Below are 19592 nucleotides of genomic sequence, written 5' to 3'. Positions count from 1 at the left end.
TTGCTGTTTTCACATCACAACGATGTATATTAATAACCACGATGAAAGTTTTTCCAGGCTTCTACCACAGAATCCTCTCTGTTCTTTTTTTTTTATTATTATTTTTTTTTTTCCTTAAACAACCTTTTGCGTTAAATCACCTTTATCTTATTTCAGTTTAAACGTGATCTTGCTTCAAAATGCCGGATTTGTGGAACGTTACTCACGGCAGCTGTTCAAGCGGTGTAGAAACACCGACAATGCTGTGGTGCTGGTTCCCCTCGAGTGTGTGGGCAGTCACGTGGCTTTGTGGCTAATTGATTTATTTTACTTCACAATACTTCGTGTTTTGAAATTGTGGTTTCTCATTGACCCGGACAGACGTCCTCGTGGGCTGTTTTCTTGTACCGAGTTGGAGAGAAGGTTTGGAAACTTGTCCGGTTCACTCTCGCTCAAGTTGCAGGGCCCTTTACTGTGACTGTGTCAATTGTTGGTGTTTTAAAGAAATGATTGCTTACCGTTTGTATACACTTTCTTCAGCCTCCGAAATACCGCGGTGGGTTTTTTTTTTGAGGAAAAGTGGGGGATTCTGGACGAGGGGGTGAATTTGGAGGAGAGGGACGTGCGTGGTGTTTGTTTACACAGCAACTCGAAATGTCACGGGTGATTGGCAGAGCGAAGACTCCGGAGAAGAATGGTTAGAGATGCTCTTTTGTGTTTCAGCTGCTACTAAAGATAGCCTGAACAGGTAACCCGAGTGACGTTGTCAAGGAGCGCCCCCTCCCTCCCCGCCCCCTTAATTGTGTCGTTAAAAGGCTGGTGTCGCATTCCAACCTTCAAGTTCAACTCCGTCTTGCAACTTTCAAGTCCAGTCATTAAAACCATTAATCCTCAAAGATTGATGTTTCCCCAACGTGTGTATGAGAGGTAAATATAGGCCATTTAATAAAGGAAAAGGGGGGATAGGAGATAAGGCGAGCAGGATGAGGCATGGAGGGGGTGGGGAGGTAGGAGGTAAGGTGAGCTTGATGAGGTGGTGGGGACACAGCAGGGTAAGGTGAGCAGGTTGGGGGGGGGCGGACACAAGAGGGTAAGGTGAGCAGGATGAGGCTTGGGGGTGGGGGACACAAGAGGGTAAGGTGAGCAGGATGAGGGGGGTTCACAAGAGGGTAAGGTGAGCAGGATGAGGCTTGGGGGTGGGGGACACAAGAGGGTAAGGTGAGCAGGATGTGGCTTGGGGACAAGGGGGGTAAGGTGAGCAGGATGAGGTTGGGAGGGGAGGAGACACAGGAGGATAAAGTGAGCAGGATGAGGTGGGGTGGGGGACATAGGAGGGTAAAGTGAGCATGATGAGGCATGGGGGGGGGACAACAGGAGGGTAAGGTGAGCAGGATGAGGCATGGGGGTGGGGGATATCAGAAGTCCTTTCATAAGCTTTGTATGACTCGCTCAAACTTGAGCACACTACAAGGTGAGGGTAGGGGATATCAGGTAAATGTTGGCAGGCACGGAGTCAGCTGGCAAGACAGGTTTCATTGTCATACCTGTTTGAACAAGGCTTTCTGCCTTGCCCTCTTCCCTCCACCCACCCACCCCCTCCCCAAACAATTCCCTCTTGCAAGAGGGTTCACTTCTCTCTTCCCCTCTGGACCTCTCTGCCTAGATCAGTTCCTGTGGCCGATTACATTCTGCACAACTTGCCAGTGGGTTTTGCGTCTTTCGCAGTTTGTTTCCCTCGGGGGCATCGCGTGCCAAAAACCTCCGCGGTTGCTTGGCACCGCGAACCAGCCGAACCACGCGGGTTCTCAGCCAGGAGGTGAGCATGCTTGTGTGTGTGACTTGTTTTCTCCTCCTCGCCCACCTTAGATTTCTTATCGAGCTTTGATGAGGTATAAACACAGTTGCAGCAAAGCTAATTTTTCCTCATCTCAATTCTCATTTTGCCTCCACCCCAAGTAGCTCGAAACATAAGCTTAAAGATGGCTTCTTACTCCGGTACTTGTATTTGTTTTTAACAATTTCTCCTCTTCAGTATTTGAAAAATCTATTAAAATCTGCATGGGATACAGGTGCGTTCATCTGGTCATTGGTAATACGGGGTATGACATACAAGTAATGTCCTCGTGTTTTACTGGTCCATCCTCCCCTCAGCTCATCCTTTCCAAGGCCACTCGTCCTTAACTTCCCCTCTTGTGCCATTTTAATCTGAGATTTAGCTCGTGTTTGTTCATTGTTCTTGCACAAACATTACTGGGTTTTCTACTGTATTTACCTTGAACCATACCATGGCTGTGCCAAAAAAAGAAAAAAAAACAGTTCAAGCCAGTACCTCTTCAGACATATCGCTTCCTGCCCCCACCCTCTTTTTTATTTTTTATTTAATCCTCATTGAAACCTCTGCCCCTTCCTAAAATTTTCTCAATATATTTACAAATCCAAAAAGTTTATCCTTTTTATTTACATATTTGTTTTTAATTTTCTAACGTCCTCAAATTCCTGCCAATGTCACAGCAAGGATTTGTCCTTCTTGTCGTCGGACTCTGGGCATCACAATCCATCACCAATGGCACTTTCAAATGTCCAGGGAAAGCAGGTGACCAGAAGAACAAGAGTGGATAGTTCAGGCCAAGGCACGAGTCGACATGAGTCGGACAAAGGTAAGTTGCAGGTAATCTTTACCCTCGCTTGCAGCTAACTCCAGGCTGAGTGGGATCTTGTTTCCTGTCACGGGGATATCGAGTGTAACAGCATGTTGCAAGTACCTGGTGAAATTGTGCAACTGATGTAAAGACAAAAACCCTGGCAGTTGATGACAAATCACTCCACCCTTTCTTCAGGACCCAGTTATTATCAGAAAACCTCTCCAAAGCCGAGACCTTCAGGGCAACCTCCAATCCACTCTCCACCACCCGACCATGAGGCGGCGCAAGTGGAGGGACATATTGAGGTCAATGCAGGGTTTGGGTCTCCAAGCTCGGACCAAAGAGAAGCATCGTTGGTGACGTCTTCAGCTGGTTCTCAAACGTTGGCAATTGGCAGGGAAGCGTGCACCCGTGAGGGTCGGCGTACTGGTCGTGAATATGCAGCATTGGCAGATGTTCCACGTGCACGAAGAATCAGCCAGCGGCAGGCATTCGACGTGGAGCGAAGGCGGCTTGAGCAGCGGCTTCGCACACGCAGCCCGGGACGCGATGAAGTGGAGCGGATTTTTGGTCAGGAACGCAGGTGAGAAGATGCCACGTTTTCTAGCATGAATCATAGTATAGCAACCGGCCTGCTTTGGTGATTCCTTGCTTTGGATCTGGGCAGGAAGGTCCAGGCTCCAGCAAAATTTGGTCGGATTGAGGATCAAAGCAGAGCTGGGTGTAATTATAATGTGGCACCTCGGCGCGGCCGCTCAGCTTGCAGAGCAGAGAAGGTACCGCAAATGTTTACCTATCAGAGTCCCATCTCATCGTCATTTAAAAAAAAACCCATGAGCCATAAGTTAGCCGTTTGGATGATCTTGTTTAAATGTGAGATGCTGTGTGCAGGGGAAACATGAAAAGGTATACGAACCAGAATGTGCATCTCCAAAGTCGATCTCCCAACGATCCAGGTCACTTGACAGACGGAGCACGAAATCTACTGAGGTGGTGAGTTAAGCCCAGGCCTTCCTCATGTCGATGTTGAGTTGAGTTCACAAAATGCATGTCTGCCTACTGACAGTGTGTCGTCGTAATCTGTGCCATTGTTTTGTTGCCCTGAGGCTTCATGCTGGAAATCAAATGAGACTTATAAGTATAAATTGTAGCACTGTAATGGTTAAGCATCCACTCCGAGCTTAGGAGGTTGGTGGTTCAAACCCTGGCCGAGTTATACGAAAGACTTAAAAAATTGTACATGCTGCTTATTTGCTTGACGTTCAGCATTTAAAAAGGATAAGAGCACAGACAGTTCCCACAGGTTGGTATCGTTAGGGAGGAGAAAATTCCTGCTTTGGAAACGCCCTGCTGAGTGTAGCGAGAAAGGCAGCATCATTGTTGAGGTGTCGCTGGTACCCAGAGTGCCCCAGGAAGTGACGGCACTTCCCCCACGCTCAATGGCTGGTTTGTCTCATTGTCCTAATCCCTGCCATTCTTGTTTTGTTTCTCTGAGGCTTTGTGCTGATGTGTATGTGCATGTACATTCCACAATAAGCCCAAGATTCTGTAAAAAAAAAAAATTTTAACGTGTGTGAAAAAGACTGTTTTGGGTGAGGGGTGGGTTGGTAATGCTTCAGTCACATTTGGCTCGGCGGCCATAGGGTCTAAAAAATCTACGGCCACTAGTAATTATAGGGTGGCCGCAGTATTTCCACGGTCACACAATGTAGCAGTCACATGTGTTTTTATTTTTTGGGTAGCCGCATGGGGTATTTAGAAATTGTGGAGACCGAAAATGTGGGGGTGCCGTACGGTCTTTGATTTGATGTCGCACGGTGACCTTAGGGGGTCCCTGCGGTGGCCATAGAATTTTCAAGGCAGACGCAAGGTAGCCTCAAGGTGTCCGCAGGGGGCCCTAAGGCGAACGTGGAAATAGTGCGGCCGCCGTAATTTTTTGGGGGTTCGCAAAATTCATTTTTCATTGATAAGAGCCTACGGAAAACGCACGAATAACGCAAGCCCACCATACGCCCTACGTACGGTCGACATGGAACACATCTACGTCATGGCTACGGCTTGTCGAATTGCTACGGCCAACCGAGAAATGAAAAAAGTTATTACTCCGTGCTTTAATTCCACGGAGACCCCTCCGGCCTGTAAAAGATAGCCATACGGCGTAGGGCCACCCTGAGGCCACCTCAGAAACTCTGCAGCCGCCGCACGTTTCTGTCAATTCGGGGGGGGGGGGTACAGCCACCGTATCCTAGCCGTAGAGCAAATGTGAGTCATGCTTTAAGGAGAGTTACATGCACTACCCTTTGATGATGTAAGATTCAGACTTGTATATTGTTGCGGTTGAGGAAATTTGCAAACCACCATTCAGGTCCCGTAGGTGAGATATCTCTGTAAGTACAAGTGTAGTTAGCCCAAACCCGTTGTTTAGAGGGAATAAATGTGATTCATTCGGGCTGCGACCCTTTGAGATAGCCGTTTTTCTGTTCTATCTTTATTTTGAACCAACCACGTCTCAACCGCCATCACACAACAACCACCAACCACAACGCCGCTTCACAACAACGCCAACAGCCACGATCTTTACCTTCACAACTCGCTCCCGCAAACATCGCATCACCGCCATTCCAAACGGCACCAGGGCCATAAACCACCACCATAAACCCTCCACCACCTTCACCTCTCTCCTTCTGCGGCCATTCCCACACCACCTGGGAGCACCGAGCGTCAGGCTGTCCTGGGCTCGTACGGGACGCGCGCCGAGCCGCGAGTGCAAAATGCGGCCTTTCCGAGGAGAATTCGGATCAGGAATGCTGCACGCCCACTTCTGATCCGTCCAATCAGCAAGCGCGGGGCGGTTTGGCCCCGCCTCCAGGCGCGTCTGTGTGGAATCGAGATATGCAAATTCTAGGATCAGGGGAGATTCACGCCCCTTTTCCTCCGTCCAATGGGCGAGCGTGGCTCCACCCCTGAGCTCGTCCTGATCCAGAAATTTGCATATGGGTTCTCCTGCCGGCCTATAAAGCGCCGAGTGCAAGGCGAATCTCGGCAGAGTCAGTTTGGGTCGAGTCGGTTTTAGAAGAGCGGAGAGTGGCAGAAAAGCAGAGTCGGTTTGGGCAGAGTCGGCCTTGGAAGAGCGGAGAGTCTGCAGTGGCAGAAGAGCGGAGAGAGTTTTGGGCAGAGGCAGTTTGGAGCGCGGAGTTTAGTCGGGAGGAGAGGGCGTCCCGGTGGTTTTCGGCAGTCGGCTGAGGAGAATTGGGGGAAGAGACTGAGGAGCTCGGGTCCGAGGCAAGGAAGACGGCGGTCGGCGACGAGGTCGCGGTGGAATCGCTCGTCACGGGACCCAAGCAAGCCGGCTATACTCTTTCCCCAGAGCATCAACAATTCCCCCCCCTTTTTCCCCCGCACTGAGATAGTGCGAAAAGGGGGCTCTGTTCCCACCCCACTCCAAGCAGTGCCAACGAAACCCGCGAAGGAGCACGAAGTCAGGGCACCGCCGCGCTGCCACATTTGCGGCTCATCACAAAGACACCGGTAGGACCCACCCGGTCTCGCGGACCTGACCGCTCTTTCAGGTCCCGTGCAAATATTGGCCCAAAGGCCCTGTCTGCCCCCTTGTCTTTGAGGGTGGCCCTTTTCTTTTGTTTCTGTGTAAACGTGTGTGTGTATGTGTGGCACCAGTCTGGTGAAGTAAAACTGTTAAGTGTTGCCATGTGTCGGTCTTATTCGGTAGTATCTCTGCGTCATTGTTTCTTTTGTTACATCTGCTTTTTGTGCATAATTGTTTTAATTGTATATGTGTGCTTTCCGTGTGCCGCGGAATTAATGTGCATTATGTTGAACTGTTTTCCCGTTTCGCTTCGTCTTTTCTTTAGTTGAATCTCCATCTTGCTTCACGTTAAGGGTTGGTAGTGGGCTTAATACGCCCGATAATTAATCAGAACCGCCGAGGCCGACGATAACACCGCTCGGTTATCCCGATAGTACGGAACGGGTCGCTTAAGCGGCCCGTGTCCGGGGTCGACCTGCGGCGAGGTGCGATCGCCCGGTCTACCCTCCGCGTGGGTACTTAGGTAGGTCGAGTTTGGCGAACAACCCTATCCCACGCGGGTGGCCGATTGGCACGATCGTGGTGAGGCCGAAAGGCCCACCCGTGACTAGCTCCCGGCGTTAGTCCGAGAGGGTCACGACAGAGTTGTCCGTCCGGTGGGTGACCTGCCGCGATTCGAGTCACGTGGCCGTTCGCACGCCGGCGGGCGCGAATTCGCAACAATATTATTACGGCTCGGAGTTCGAGGTTTGCCACGAGGGGAAGCGCTTGATTTCCTCCTGGCCACCCGGTCCTGAGGCCACCAAACACGGATAACTCTGGCTCAGCAGGTTGCTAATTGACCATGAATGCCGATTAGTACTGCCATTCCTGGCAGGGTTATCACTACTTTGCATGTTTGCGACCTCTTTATTAACAGGCGAGGTCGATGGACCTGCGCAAACCCAGTCGCCGAGGAGGAAAACTGAGGGTATCTAAGGTACGTGGGCGGAGGAGGTGCGATGCGATGAGGGAGCGATGATAGGCAAATGATAGTTAAGTGATGTGCAGAGAGTAAAATGTAACATGTGGATTAGTGGGCCCAGGTATTCACTGATGCTCTTTTTTTTATGAACATGCATCCAGAGAAGACGAGACGGAAAGGAAAGAAAAGAACGTGTGAGAAGATAGGCTTAATGAAGTGTAAGGCAATCTATACGCATAACTGCTAATGCTCTAATAACTGCGCTCAGCCTGATTCCTGCATTGGTCCAGCGCTCTGCTCTGTGCACTCTGTTCTGCTCCAGTCTGACCCATTCACTCTGTTCTGCTCCAGTCTGACCCGTTCACTCTGTTCCACCACGCTCTGTCGGTTGAACCAACCAAGGATCACCCAAGAACGCACACAAGGCCGAGAACCATCACGAACGCCTCCAGAATGTGAATGTTCGGCAGCGGAAATGTCTATTTGCTCTGTGCTCTTACAGGTGGCTGAGCTCCACAATTAACATGGCGCCAGGCATTTGGTCACACACTCCAGCCATGAACGTGTACCAAATGGGGGCCGTAATTGAGTGGAGCATCAGGGCTACTGACGCGTTGAATTGAGTTCAGCGCACACTTGCTCTCCAAGTGAGATGTCCACATCCAGACTGTAAGATAACTGGCTTTTATTCCAGGCCGAAGCAGCATCCCATCACTCATGAGATCACGCGCGATCCAGATCGAGTTGCAGGAACTGCTTTACATTACATCTCCTCTCCTTCAGAATGAAAATAAATAAATGAAAATCAATTTAAAGATTGGATTTCACTTACAATCAACAAATGAACAATTTATATGAACACACATTGTAGTAGTAGTAATAATAATAAACCCACACATAGCAACCCACCCACACAAAATTGAAGCAAATCAAAGATTCGGTTTGTTCAGCCATTTTACAACAAGGCCTGAGTGAGAAGTAGAAGGAACAGGCTCGTGGAGCTGTTCATCCAGCACAACAGTGGGAGGGGGGCAAAGGAGAAACATTGCAGTGATCACCATTGCTGGTAAGAGAAGGGGAGGAAGTTCATCATCATCCGAGTTTCCCATCTCTGGCTCGTACACACAGCCAGTGTGGTTGGCCAGCTTGTTTGAAGATCAGAGATGTTGGCGATTCCTGCGGAACAAACGGTTTCTTGCCTGGAGCACGAAGGACCGAGGGGACTTGCATTTTTGCATGATTTCACCAGGAATCCATTTTCTAGTGCCAGGAAGTGGTTCCATTCAGACTTGCTGACCCGGAAAAGGTGGCCACTCTTGTGCTACTCAATCATGATAGAACTTTTACTTGGTCTTTTCCATGTCAAAATGCCGTTTAACCTCATGAAAGCTGTAGGGTTTTGGTACAAGTAAGCTGCGCTTTGAAGGCAGCTTGTTACGTGGTCTTCCACTCATCAACAGCTGTGCAGGGGAACGGGACCAAGTGTCCTAGGGGAGTGGTGCGGTAGTCTCACAAAGTCAGATGTTTGTCCTCCACTTTCTTCCACAATTTTTGTTAGTTTCACTGCTCTTTCAGCTTCACTGTTAGCACAAGCAAATCAAGGGCTGGAAATAGTTTGGTTAATGCCGTAATCAAAACAGAACGATTTGAACTCTTTGTACACTAACAAGGATGCATTGTCGCTCTGAAGACCCTCAGGTATACCATATGTACTAAAGATGGATTTTAGAGCACCAATCATCGTGTGGCTTCTCGTACCCTTGAGCTCACATTTCTCTATAAATTTCGAATAATAATCGACAACCAAAATGGATTGTTTTGACTCGTACTCGAATAGGTCCACGGCGACCTGGTTGAATGGTAAATCAGGAATTTGTGTCGGTGTGAGCAGTTCCGGAGGAAGCTTATTTTAGTAATCTGCACATGTGCAGTTTTTCACTGCCTCTTCGAATTGTTGGTTCATTGTTGGCCAATAGAGCACTTCCCAAGCACGCTGTTTGCACTTTACAATACCAAGGTGAGAGCTGTGTATGATGGAGACTAGGTGGCACTACTATACGCATACCTTGATAGATAATTAATTCCATCAGACACACCTAACTCACTCTTTGAATCCCAGTATGGTCACAATGGAATGGGAACTTCGTTTTGATAGTTGGGCCATCCAGTGTGGATCACGTCCAACAGAAGTTGTAACTCTTGTCGAGTCTGTTCCTGCAGCTGGACATACCTCTCCTTGGTGATGGAAATGAAGTCTAACATAGAAATCTGCTCCAGATTGACTTCTTGTCCCAACAACTGGTGAGTCTGATAATCACGAGATAGTGCATCTTGTAGCTGCATGCCTTTGCCACTTTTGTACACTACCTCGAGATCGTACCACTGCAGACGTAACAGCATCCTCTGCAGACGCATGGGAGCAGACAGAAGGTTTTTTTTTGAAAAGCTATTGAAGTGGCTTGTGATCCGTAAATACAGTCACTGTCTTGTCAAATATGTAGTAGTGGAATTTCATACAGACGTGGAGGATTGCAAGCATTTCTTTTTCAATCTGAGCATACCATTGTTCCACCTCCGAGATGGATCGCAAAGTGTATGCACCCGGCTTCCCCTCCTGCATCAAGACGTCACCGAAACAGCTTCGACTTGCATCCGCATGGATGTCTACTGGTGCCTTCATGTCCTAGTATCTCAGTACAGGCTGCTGACAGCAGAGATCCAATAGTTTATGGAAAGCTTGCTCCTGTACAGGTTGCCAGTCAAAAATATTGTTACGTTTGAGGGGGGGTATGCATTCAAAGGGTAATTAGGATGTTTAATTAGGAATGCCATGCTGTTCGAGTGTACCAGGATCTCGATGTAATAAGTAGCAATTCAGTGGTGATAAGTTGTCTAGTAAATGTCCATTTCTTCAAGGGGGAAATGATAATTGTCGCGTAATTAGTTAGGGATACGGGATAGGGTAAGTGTGTCTGCGTAAACCCCTTTTAGTATTCCCTGGAGGCTTGCCGTGACGTCACAGGACAGTGCTGCGGATGGCTCCGCCCCGTGATCACGATTGGCGGAAGGCGACGGCGGAGGGCCAATAAAAACGGCTCGATTTGAAGTGACGAGGACTCGAGGATAAAAAGGCTCTGTTTGGGGAAAAGGTGAAGAGGAAGAAGATCGGGACAGAAAAACTGTTCTGGTGGAGGCTGTTGTGCTGGGAGCGTGCTGTTTGGGCTGATTCGATCCTGTTTTGATCGTGTCTCGAGGCCCTGCTGTGCTTCGTGCCTCAGCTCGGTTGGCTCTGAGTACGGGGTCGAACGGCGGGCGGACCTGCCTCCCTCTCCTGCTCGCAACTTGGCGCCAGAACTGGTTCCCTGGCGGCTGTGAGCAGACTTGGGCCAGGACCAGGAGGTCGACAGCACCACTGTGTCTCCTGCCCCTGACGAGCGCAACGCCAGCTCGTCCGACGCCAATCCAGGGACTGTTGCGTCCACACCACGGGCCAGCCTGACCACCAGGACCAGCTACGTTGTGTGTGTGTGTGTGTGTGTGTGTGTGTGTGTGTGTGTGTGTGTGTGTGTGTGTGTGTGTGTGTGTGTGTGTGTGTGTGTGTGTGTGTGTGTGTGTGTGTGTGTGTGTGTGTGTGTGTGTGTGTGTGTGTGTGTGTGTGTACCTGGTGCCTTAGAGGGTTTGAGATTGGTATATCCATTGGAATTGTTTGTGTTTTCCCCACGCCCGAACCCACACCACAATCCCGTCAAATCGCCCCGGATCCCTCTTCTTGCCGAGTCTTGTTATTTCTGGTTAGAGAAATAAACGTTATCAACTCAGTGAAAAGCGACTCGTGCCACCTTCCTCGTCCCGTTTGGGGTAGAGCGATTAAAACCGCCATCTTTGGGTTATAAATAAATAAACCGCCTCCATCGTTTCGGCTCATTCTACGTTGGCGGGACTGTTCAAGTCCCGTGGACGTCACAATATGATCAGCTCTCAGTAAAGCTCAAAGTGGTGCATTAACTTCACTCAGTTGAGGAATAAATTTAGCCAGGTAAGCAACAATTCCAAGGAAACGCCACACATCCTCTTTATTCCGTGGAATAGGTATATAACGAAGGGCTTCAATTCTTGAGGGATCAGGCTTGAGCCCGTCTGCAGTAAGTAGATGCCAGACATACTGAACCTCTTTTTGGTTAACTTCGCATTTTTGCATGTTCAATTTGAGGTTGTAGGATGTAGGCCCGCTCCACGACATGCTTTAAAATGCTGTCGTGATTATCTCGATCTCATTCTGCAATGAAGATATCGTCCATGATCGATGTGGCTCCAATAATGCTATCCAACATTTGATCCATGATATGCTGAAATATTTCTGGGGCACATTTTGATCCAAATAGTAGCCTCGGCCAATGGAAACGACCCATCGGTGTATTGAAGGTCGTCAGTTTTGATGACTCCTCATCCAGGAGAATCTTCAGAAACCCACTCTCTGCATGCAATACTGAGAATAAGTTGGCTTTTGGTATGTTGGAGACCACCTCTTCAACCGTCTTCATGGGATAATGTTCACGTTTAATGGCATTGTTGAGATCTCTAAGATCCAAACATATTCTTAGCTTGCCAATGTGAACTGCGGCTACCATTGAGCTCACCCAGTCAGTTGGCTCCTCCACTGGAGTTACGAAGCCGTTATCTACCATCTTGTTCAATTCCTTGATGATCCTAGGCATTAGCGCAGTGGGTTACCGACGTGCAGCATGTACAACCCCATTGGCTGTTGGGTGTATTTTGATTCGGTAGACCCCTGGTAGGGTACCCTGAAGTACCGATGATATCAGGAAAATCTCGTAGCTCTGGGGGAACTGATTCATCATCCGCTGACTAAACCCCCACCAGGGAACTCAATTGAGCAATGAGGCCAAGGTTCTCAGCAGTCTCGCCCGCTATCACGTTCTCCTGATCCAGATTGACCAGCTCGCATGAAGCTATTCCAGACCTCAAATTCCAGGGAAAGATCCGTAGAAGCAACTGGCCGAATGGTGTGGTTGGAGTAAGTTCTCAGGGTTCTTTTAGATTTGTGAAGTTCAGTGTTAACTGGTAGTCTTTGAAAGTCCGTGAGTTTACGTAGATTGTATCTTGCCCCTGTATCAATAGGGAAGGCAATGTTCGTAATGCCACTGACTGACAGTCTGGGACCATTTGTACATCTGCCAGAGTGCCGATGTTGTCAACCTTGTATATTCGAAGAACCTCCGAATTGCCTTCAGGTAGTTGTTCCTTGTTTTCTCCAGCATTGACGTGGAGTGTTTTGCCCAGTCGCTGTCGCCTACGGCAGATCAACATCCATTGATTTGGGCGTTTGGAATCGGAACAGGCAGAGCCTACTGCAGGACATTTCCCTTGGTTCCACAAAAGCCGCTCATCCTTGCCACATATACCGCATGCTTTAAATGCTTGCAGCTGTGGTGATGAGGCACAAGGCTTGGGATGCGATTTGCTGAGCTGTGATAGCTGACACTCCAAGTTCATAGTTATCTTCATTCGGCACGATGCGGATTTGCTTGTGAGACAACTCAAACTGTTGTCCAATCTCCAAGGCCTTTGCTAGTGACAGTCCTTCACCTTGATCCAGTAACCTTTCCTGCACCCTGCATTCAAAAATGTCAACAATGATTGCATCTATGAGAATGTCCTTGGGATCAGCATACTCGCAGTCCATCAGAATGATCCTCAGATCCTTTACAAAGTTATCAAAGGTCTCCTCATTCTTGTTTCCGCCACTTGGGCCGGTGCTGCGCGATCTACTTGTTCTTTCTCCATTGCACATACGTTTCAAAACGACCGAGTACTTTGTAGGGATCATCTTTCTCAGTCTCCTCCCATGTGAACGTTTTATAAACCTCACGGCCATGAGCACCAATCCACGTGCCCAGTCATCTAGCTTTTTGCTTTGGGTTTAGCTCCGATAGCGGGCCCACGAACGGGAACTGAACGTGGTCTCGAAACCGAGTAAATTCTCCAAATAAATCCGCTGCATCCCAATCGATAGTCGGGTATTCCAAGTTCGGAACGCTATACCGTACTTATGGATGGTCGCTTGTTAGAAAGCAGCAGGTCCGGTTAACTTATGACACCATGTAAGATAACTGGCTTTTATTCCAGGCCGAAGCAGCATCCCGGCTCTCATGAGATCACCCACGTGATCCAGATCGAGCCGCAGGAACTGCTTTACATTGCACAGACCCAAGCATCGGCAATGGCATGCTGCGCTCCCCCGTTCCCTGTCAGTCCCAAAAGGCGGTGGCGGTCGTCGGCAGTGACTGTGATTGAGGTGATGTTAGCGTCCGCATAGCGGTGAGTTCTGGTGTTGTGGTTGTGGTTGTGATCATTCGTTATGGTGGAGCCGGTGATAGCGAATGTAGGTGAGTTTGGATTGTGGTTCAGTAGTGTGATGATTATAATAAAGGAGTCTTGACGGTGTATGAAATGTTGTGGCCTTGGGGCCATGAAAATATGAAATGTTCGAATATGGTTAAGGTGGAAGTGAAATGCCTGGTGAGTTATGGCGCGCGATTTGAATCGTTTTAGCACGTGAATTCTAATGGCTGTCATTTGCTGTGGTCTTTGGCGTGCATACATGCTTGAAAAAGACTCATGCGCAGAATTAAGAGGCAAAAAGCAGGAAGAAAAAAAACCTGCCCTGAAGCCCCCACCATGCATATTGACCCATAAACCCATTACACGGAAGGGAAGGACGATCTAAAACGAATAGTAACGACATACCTATCTCGAGAGCTACTATATGTCGTGTGCCATTGCCTTGGGGATGATTGTTTTGCAGAACCGTCACAATATTGTCAGGAATCACCCTACATTAATGGTCCAAGTGGAGGTTTATCAAGGGCAGCTGCGAATGAAACAGGCTTGAATCATTCAGATATTTGTCTTACACAATGATGAATTAAAGCAAATAGTTTTTGCAAACATTTATAGTCGACTGAAAACTAAAAAACCCCAAATTTTCCTGAAGCATTACTTGTGCATTCTAAGCAGATTATTTGACCCGGTCTCAGTACGAGAGGGTTAAATGGCTATACATAGTTATTTGTGTAATCGGTTTCATTTTGTTTTTATCCCCCGCCGCGTGGCGGATGGGCGATATTGTTGTCACCCAGGTCGTCCGGCTGTCCGTCCGTCCGGGCGTCAACATTTATAGCTGTGAGTGCGATAACTCATAAACTGTTCCCCATATCGATTTGAAATTTGGGTCACACATGTACCACCTGAAAAGGAAGAACCCTATTGGTTTTGGGCGTGGCTGGATCCAAGATGGCCGACTGGGGCGGCCATCTTGAAAAAAATGTTTTTTGTAATAAATGGAAAACCGCTTATCTGATTTCAATTATTATTGGTTACTACGTTCCTCACCCCTGGGGAACTTTTTCGAGATGATGACCAAATGGTGTCTTGTTTCCAATTCACCTCCCTCATTATCTGGAATATGTATGACCTTTTTCATTCAATGGCGGGGGATTCCCCATCTCTGATGGTATATTTTTTGCTATGGATGCCTTGCATTTTGTGCCAGTGTCATAAAATTCCACGATTCAGTCGAAAGATGAAGTTTCCAATTATTTTCTCAATTTTGTGTTTTAGGATCTTGCTGGAAAAGCAAAGAGGGGATGGCTGGCACGTATGGATGGCGACGGACAGGTCAGATGGTTGTTCTACCATACGAGCTACCTTCACCTGTTTATCCATGAAATGATTGATTGAGATGCAAGATCAAATGTGGTGGAATTATAATCGGGCCTTGTTTTCTTTTTTTCTTCTCATTAGCAACATCAGAAAAGCCTGTCATCAAATTCAGTTGTAGGTTGAATGCCACCAAGCCTTAACGTATCACCCCAAAAAACATGGTTGCTGTAACTTGCAAAATCAGAAATCGAGATGATCCAATTTGTACGTATCTAAATGGTGGTCGACATCACTCCAATTCGGCTTCGTTCGGTCATTGCTGCTGCTTGACTCACTTTGGTTGCAAGTTGTGGTGGACGATACTGAGTGAGTTCTGGTGTCATAACAGGAATGAATTCTAATGACAACAAAGCTTGTGTGCACACACATAACACGAAGCAATGACAAGCTTGCTTCTGCTCCCATTGTGCCACTGCAGCTGTTAAATTCATGCGCTATTTTTTTTTTGCAGTGGTTGAAGAATTGGTTCCTGCTCGAAGATAATGTACTGCTTTACTTCCGGGATTCCACAGGAAATGAGGTACAAAACTCCACTGTCAACGTAAAAAAAAAACTTGAAATGATGAATAGATTAGTTGAAATTGTTGATGTTCGATTCTTGATAATGTACGATTCGCACTCACTGCCTTTAAGGGGATATGGTGACCAAACCTGAGCTAATTGTCCACTCACTTCGTGATGTTAGGATCCTGTTATTGTTAGCTTCTTGTAAACTAGCGAGGTACTTGTGCCACACACGTGTGGGATTTGTAGCAGCATTGCTTCTTCTGTTTCTGGCTTGTCTGTGAGCCTCAGTGTCTCTTGCCTGTTAGACCTCTTTGAACTCAGATTTTGTTTCATTTTTCTGAGATTCGGTGTTTTTATTTATTTATTCTTATGTCCTGTCAGCATCATCCCGTCTCTACCTTTGTTTCTACTGAGCAACAGAGCTTCCTCTCGATAAGACAATTTTTCTTGTTTTTTTTTTTTTTTTCTTGGCATTTTGAGCCCTTATGGTACGTGTTGCACCTTCGAGTATTCAAAAGCAAGCAGACAATGTGGAAACTGAATGCCAAACCATGAACCAATAATTTCCACATTCCTGTGCCACCTTCAGTCAAACATCAGGCATGGATAGCCGATTGTTGAATGACTTGGGCAAAAATCTTACTGTTGCTGACACCACCAGGAGGTGGGTAATATTGTTACGAATTTGGAAACATATCGCAAACAACATTCAGGTCCTATAAATTAGTTATATCGGTAAGTATGTGTTTTATAGATAGCTTCCTTTCCCTTGTCTAATGGGTAAATAAATGTCCATGCGCTGTGATTAATTTTTTATAGTTAGGGTCTTATTGGAAAATAAATCAGCACCACTACAGAAACGACCATTACATTAGGGCTGCAGAGGAGAACAGCCCTGGGATTCTCCGCGGCCCAAGTGGGGGAGGGGTCGAGCCGGCGGGGGGGGGGGGCACGACAACAGAAACGACCGTTGCGGCAGTGCTGCAGAGAATGAGAACAGCCCCGGGATTCTCCGTGGACCAAGTGGGGGAGGGGTCGAGCCGGCGGAGACGCATAAAAGGGGAGCGAGAAGCTGGTCAACGAGGAGAGCAGAGGAGAGAGAGGGCAGAGGAGTGGAAGAGCTGAAGAGCTCTGGACGAAAGAGCATTTCCCCGGCCTGGACATCCCGTCTTGCTGGAGCGCTTGTCTCAGGGAGCCTGTCTGGTCGGTCGTGGTCGACGCCGCCCTTATCCTCCTCACCACGACGGAGAGCTCGAGCGACGCCAGTCCCCGCAGGAACCGCAAGGGTCGCCCACCGGTGTTCGGGTTCGGCTCGCCTCTCGCCGGACCGACCAGCTTGAAGACCGCATGAGGCGGACAGGTCCAAGATAGGTCTCAATCAAGACCATTTGGTCCGGTCATTTTGGGGTATTTGTGTGTGCGCGTGTGTGTCTGGGGCCCCGTCTTTAAGTAGTAAACTGTTAAGTGCCTTTTCTGTATATACTTGCATTTCTTATATTCAGTTTAGCTCTGCCTTACGTGCTTCCCTCGTTTGCCCCCATTATTGTATAAATAAACCCCATTTGTTCAATGTTTCAGCTCGTTCATGTCCATTCTTCCATTGACTGAGCTTGTCGCGTGCTGGGGAATTAGCAGGCCACTTCCGTGGCCGTTGTAACGGGACAATCAGACCGACGGAACTCGGCGATCAAACCGCTCGGGTCGCACACGAACGAGTACGCTAAGCAGCTCGTTCCGTACGGGTGCCGTCGAGGGTGTGAATACTCTGTAGATCGCCACGTGGTCTCTAGGTATTTTGAAAATTGGCGAATAACCCTGTACCAAATATTGACCCTTCACGGTCCAAAAAGGGACTCGTACTTTCTGGAGTTTTCCAAAGAAGTACGATCTGAATTCCGGTCGAGCCGACACCGCAGCTTCATCTAGCGGTCGTGCTCGCGGCCGACGCCCGGCCCCGCAACAATATTTTGACACGTGGTCAATGGTGAAACTGCTCATGCCAAATCAGAGAGAGATAGAGATAGAGAGATAGAAGAAGAAAAAAAAAGAGAGAGAGCTTTCCACAGGAGGAAAATCATAATGTAATGAGAAATTTATGAATCCTCCCACCCACCTGAGGACACCCACTGGAACTCCACTTAAACTTATACTCCACTGTCATATCTGCATCCCATTCTGCTTTAATCCCATTTACTAAATCAAATGCTGCTACTTGGGTCATCTTGCTGGAAACATACAATGGGCCAATTTTATGCGCGTGTCTTTTGCCCCAAGTCTTTCACAAACCAGCTCTCCAGGCTTTATGTTCGACTGAAGATGCGAAGAATTTGTAATTTGACCATAGTGCCGGCGATAGCTCATCTACTCTTCATGAAGGACACCGTAGGATATTTAACGTACACCAAATCATGCCGGCAGAAGGAACACTGAGCGTGTAATGTACATGGAAGGGACAGTGCCCAAATTGATGCCTCGTCCTGCCTGCTGAACACCATGGTGATAGTGTATAGCTGGTTCTGGATTCAAACACAGGCTTGACAACTCAGAGGTGAGTGTGAATACTCTGGGAGTCTTGGCCATCCTACTCGCCTTTCAAACGTACACCCACAAATAAATTATCATAGACCTCAATGTTAAATAGTGTATAGTTACATTATTAAGCAACTTTTGTCATTCAACATTGCATCTATATTCAAATGTATGTGTTGCGGAGGGATGGAACGAAGGAGCGAGAGTGGGTGAGGAGTGGGGAAGGCAGAGAAGGAAAACAAAGTGGAGGTATTAATTGTGTGATTGGAATGCAAATATGTAGGATAATTATACCTTCGTGTGGTTTGTGCTCAGCTGTTCTTATGGCTCAGGACTATAAGAAAGAAAATAAAATCGTTTTCGTTGAAGAACTTTGAAACACTAATGTGTTTGGGGCACCTGCATGTTTGCGTTACCTGTCCGTACCTCTTAATGTGTAGCATATAATGTGTTTTGATACTTGATCGTGTGCTGTTAACTCAACCAGTGCTAAGTTGGTGTGCTTCCTTTGTTTGTACGAAGTATGTTCTAGAATTTAAATTATTTTAACCTGACTGCCCTTTTGTATTACTTTATCCTGTCTATTATGTTGTGGCCAATTTTCCTCAGTATAACGTTTTTCCATAATTGTCACAGCTGGATGTACATCACTGGATATACCACCTGTTAGAGAAGTATCTTTGTGACGACATTGTGAATTGTGCTTATCTGTTTCAATGCTGTTCTGATATGAAACATTGCACAAAATGCTGGCGATTCTTTCCAAAAGACCAGCATAATATGGGAGAATGTGGGTTCCTTTGGTTTCTCTGTCTCTCTGTGTGTTTCTCTCTCTCTCTCTCTCTCTCTCTCTCTCTCTCTCTCTCTCTCTCTCTCTCTCTCTCTCTCTCTCTCTCTCTCTCTCTCTCTCTCTCTCTCTCTCTCTCTCTCTCTCTCTCTCTCTCTCTCTCTCTCTCTCTCTCTCTCTCTCTCTCTCTCTCTCTCTCTCTCTCTCTCTCTCTCTCTCTCTTTCTCTCTTTCTCTCTTTCTCTCTTTCTCTCTTTCTCTCTTTCTCTCTTTCTCTCGCGTTCTCTCTTTCTCTCTTCTCTCTCTTTCTCTCTTTCTCTCTTTCTCTCTTTCTCTCGCGTTCTCTCTTCTCTCTCTTCTCTCTCTTTCTCTCTTTCTCTCGCGTTCTCTCGCGTTCTCTCGCGTTCTCTCGCGTTCTCTCGCGTTCTCTCGCGTTCTCTCGCGTTCTCTCGCGTTCTCTCTTTCTCTCGCGTTTCTCTCTCGCGTTCTCTCTTTCTCTCGCGTTCTCTCTCTTTCTCTCGCGTTCTCTCGCGTTCTCTCGCGTTCTCTCTTTCTCTCGCGTTCTCTCGCGTTTCTCTCGCGTTCTCTCGCGTTCTCTCGCGTTCTCTCGCGTTCTCTCGCGTTCTCTCGCGTTCTCTCTTCGCGTTCTCTCGCGTTCTCTCGCGTTCTCTCGCGTTCTCTCGCGTTCTCTCTTTCTCTCTTTCTCTCTCTTTCTCTCTTTCTCTCGCGTTCTCTCTTTCTCTCTCTCTTTCTCTCGCGTTCTCTCTCTCGCTTTCTCTCTTTCTTCGCGTTCTCTCTCTCTCTCTTTCTCTCTTTCTCTCTCTCTCTTCTTCTCTTCTTCTCTCTCTTTCTCTCTCGCGTTCTCTCTCTTTCTCTCTCTTTCTCTCTTTCTCTCTTT

The 19592-nt window shown here is 47.7% G+C and overlaps 1 protein-coding gene and 1 pseudogene across 21 annotated transcripts in view; one reads left to right on the top strand and one right to left on the bottom strand.

Moving 5' to 3' along the window:
• Positions 1 to 19592, top strand: part of LOC147012003 (myosin phosphatase Rho-interacting protein-like) — a 65102-nt gene that overhangs the window by 588 nt on the left and 44922 nt on the right. For 8 of the 21 annotated variants that reach the window (XR_015051602.1, XR_015051603.1, XM_085856543.1 and 5 more), the window contains exons 1-8: positions 410 to 727; positions 1643 to 1795; positions 2491 to 2636; positions 2817 to 3204; positions 3289 to 3397; positions 3513 to 3614; positions 14771 to 14827; positions 15324 to 15392. Coding sequence is in view for 19 of the 21 variants with exons in the window: in XM_085856543.1 (XP_085712669.1) it covers positions 684 to 727; positions 1643 to 1795; positions 2491 to 2636; positions 2817 to 3204; positions 3289 to 3397; positions 3513 to 3614; positions 14771 to 14827; positions 15324 to 15392 (1068 nt within the window). In the remaining 2 variants the exon portion in view is untranslated. Of the gene's footprint in view, positions 1 to 224; positions 728 to 1642; positions 1796 to 2490; positions 2637 to 2816; positions 3205 to 3288; positions 3398 to 3512; positions 3615 to 14770; positions 14828 to 15323; positions 15393 to 19592 lie in introns of those variants that run through there. The other 13 variants (XM_085856538.1, XM_085856537.1, XM_085856539.1 and 10 more) reach the window with 7 other exon arrangements.
• On the bottom strand, positions 12256 to 13377 carry LOC147012004 (uncharacterized; annotated as a pseudogene).

This window comes from Eptatretus burgeri, chromosome 15 (genome assembly GCF_056783735.1).
Source record: "Eptatretus burgeri isolate ZD-2024b chromosome 15, Ebu_testis_v1, whole genome shotgun sequence".
Classification (NCBI taxonomy): Eukaryota; Metazoa; Chordata; class Myxini; order Myxiniformes; family Myxinidae; genus Eptatretus; species Eptatretus burgeri.
Note: the sequence above shows the minus strand (reverse complement) of the source record. Positions and strands in the feature narration are given on the sequence as shown.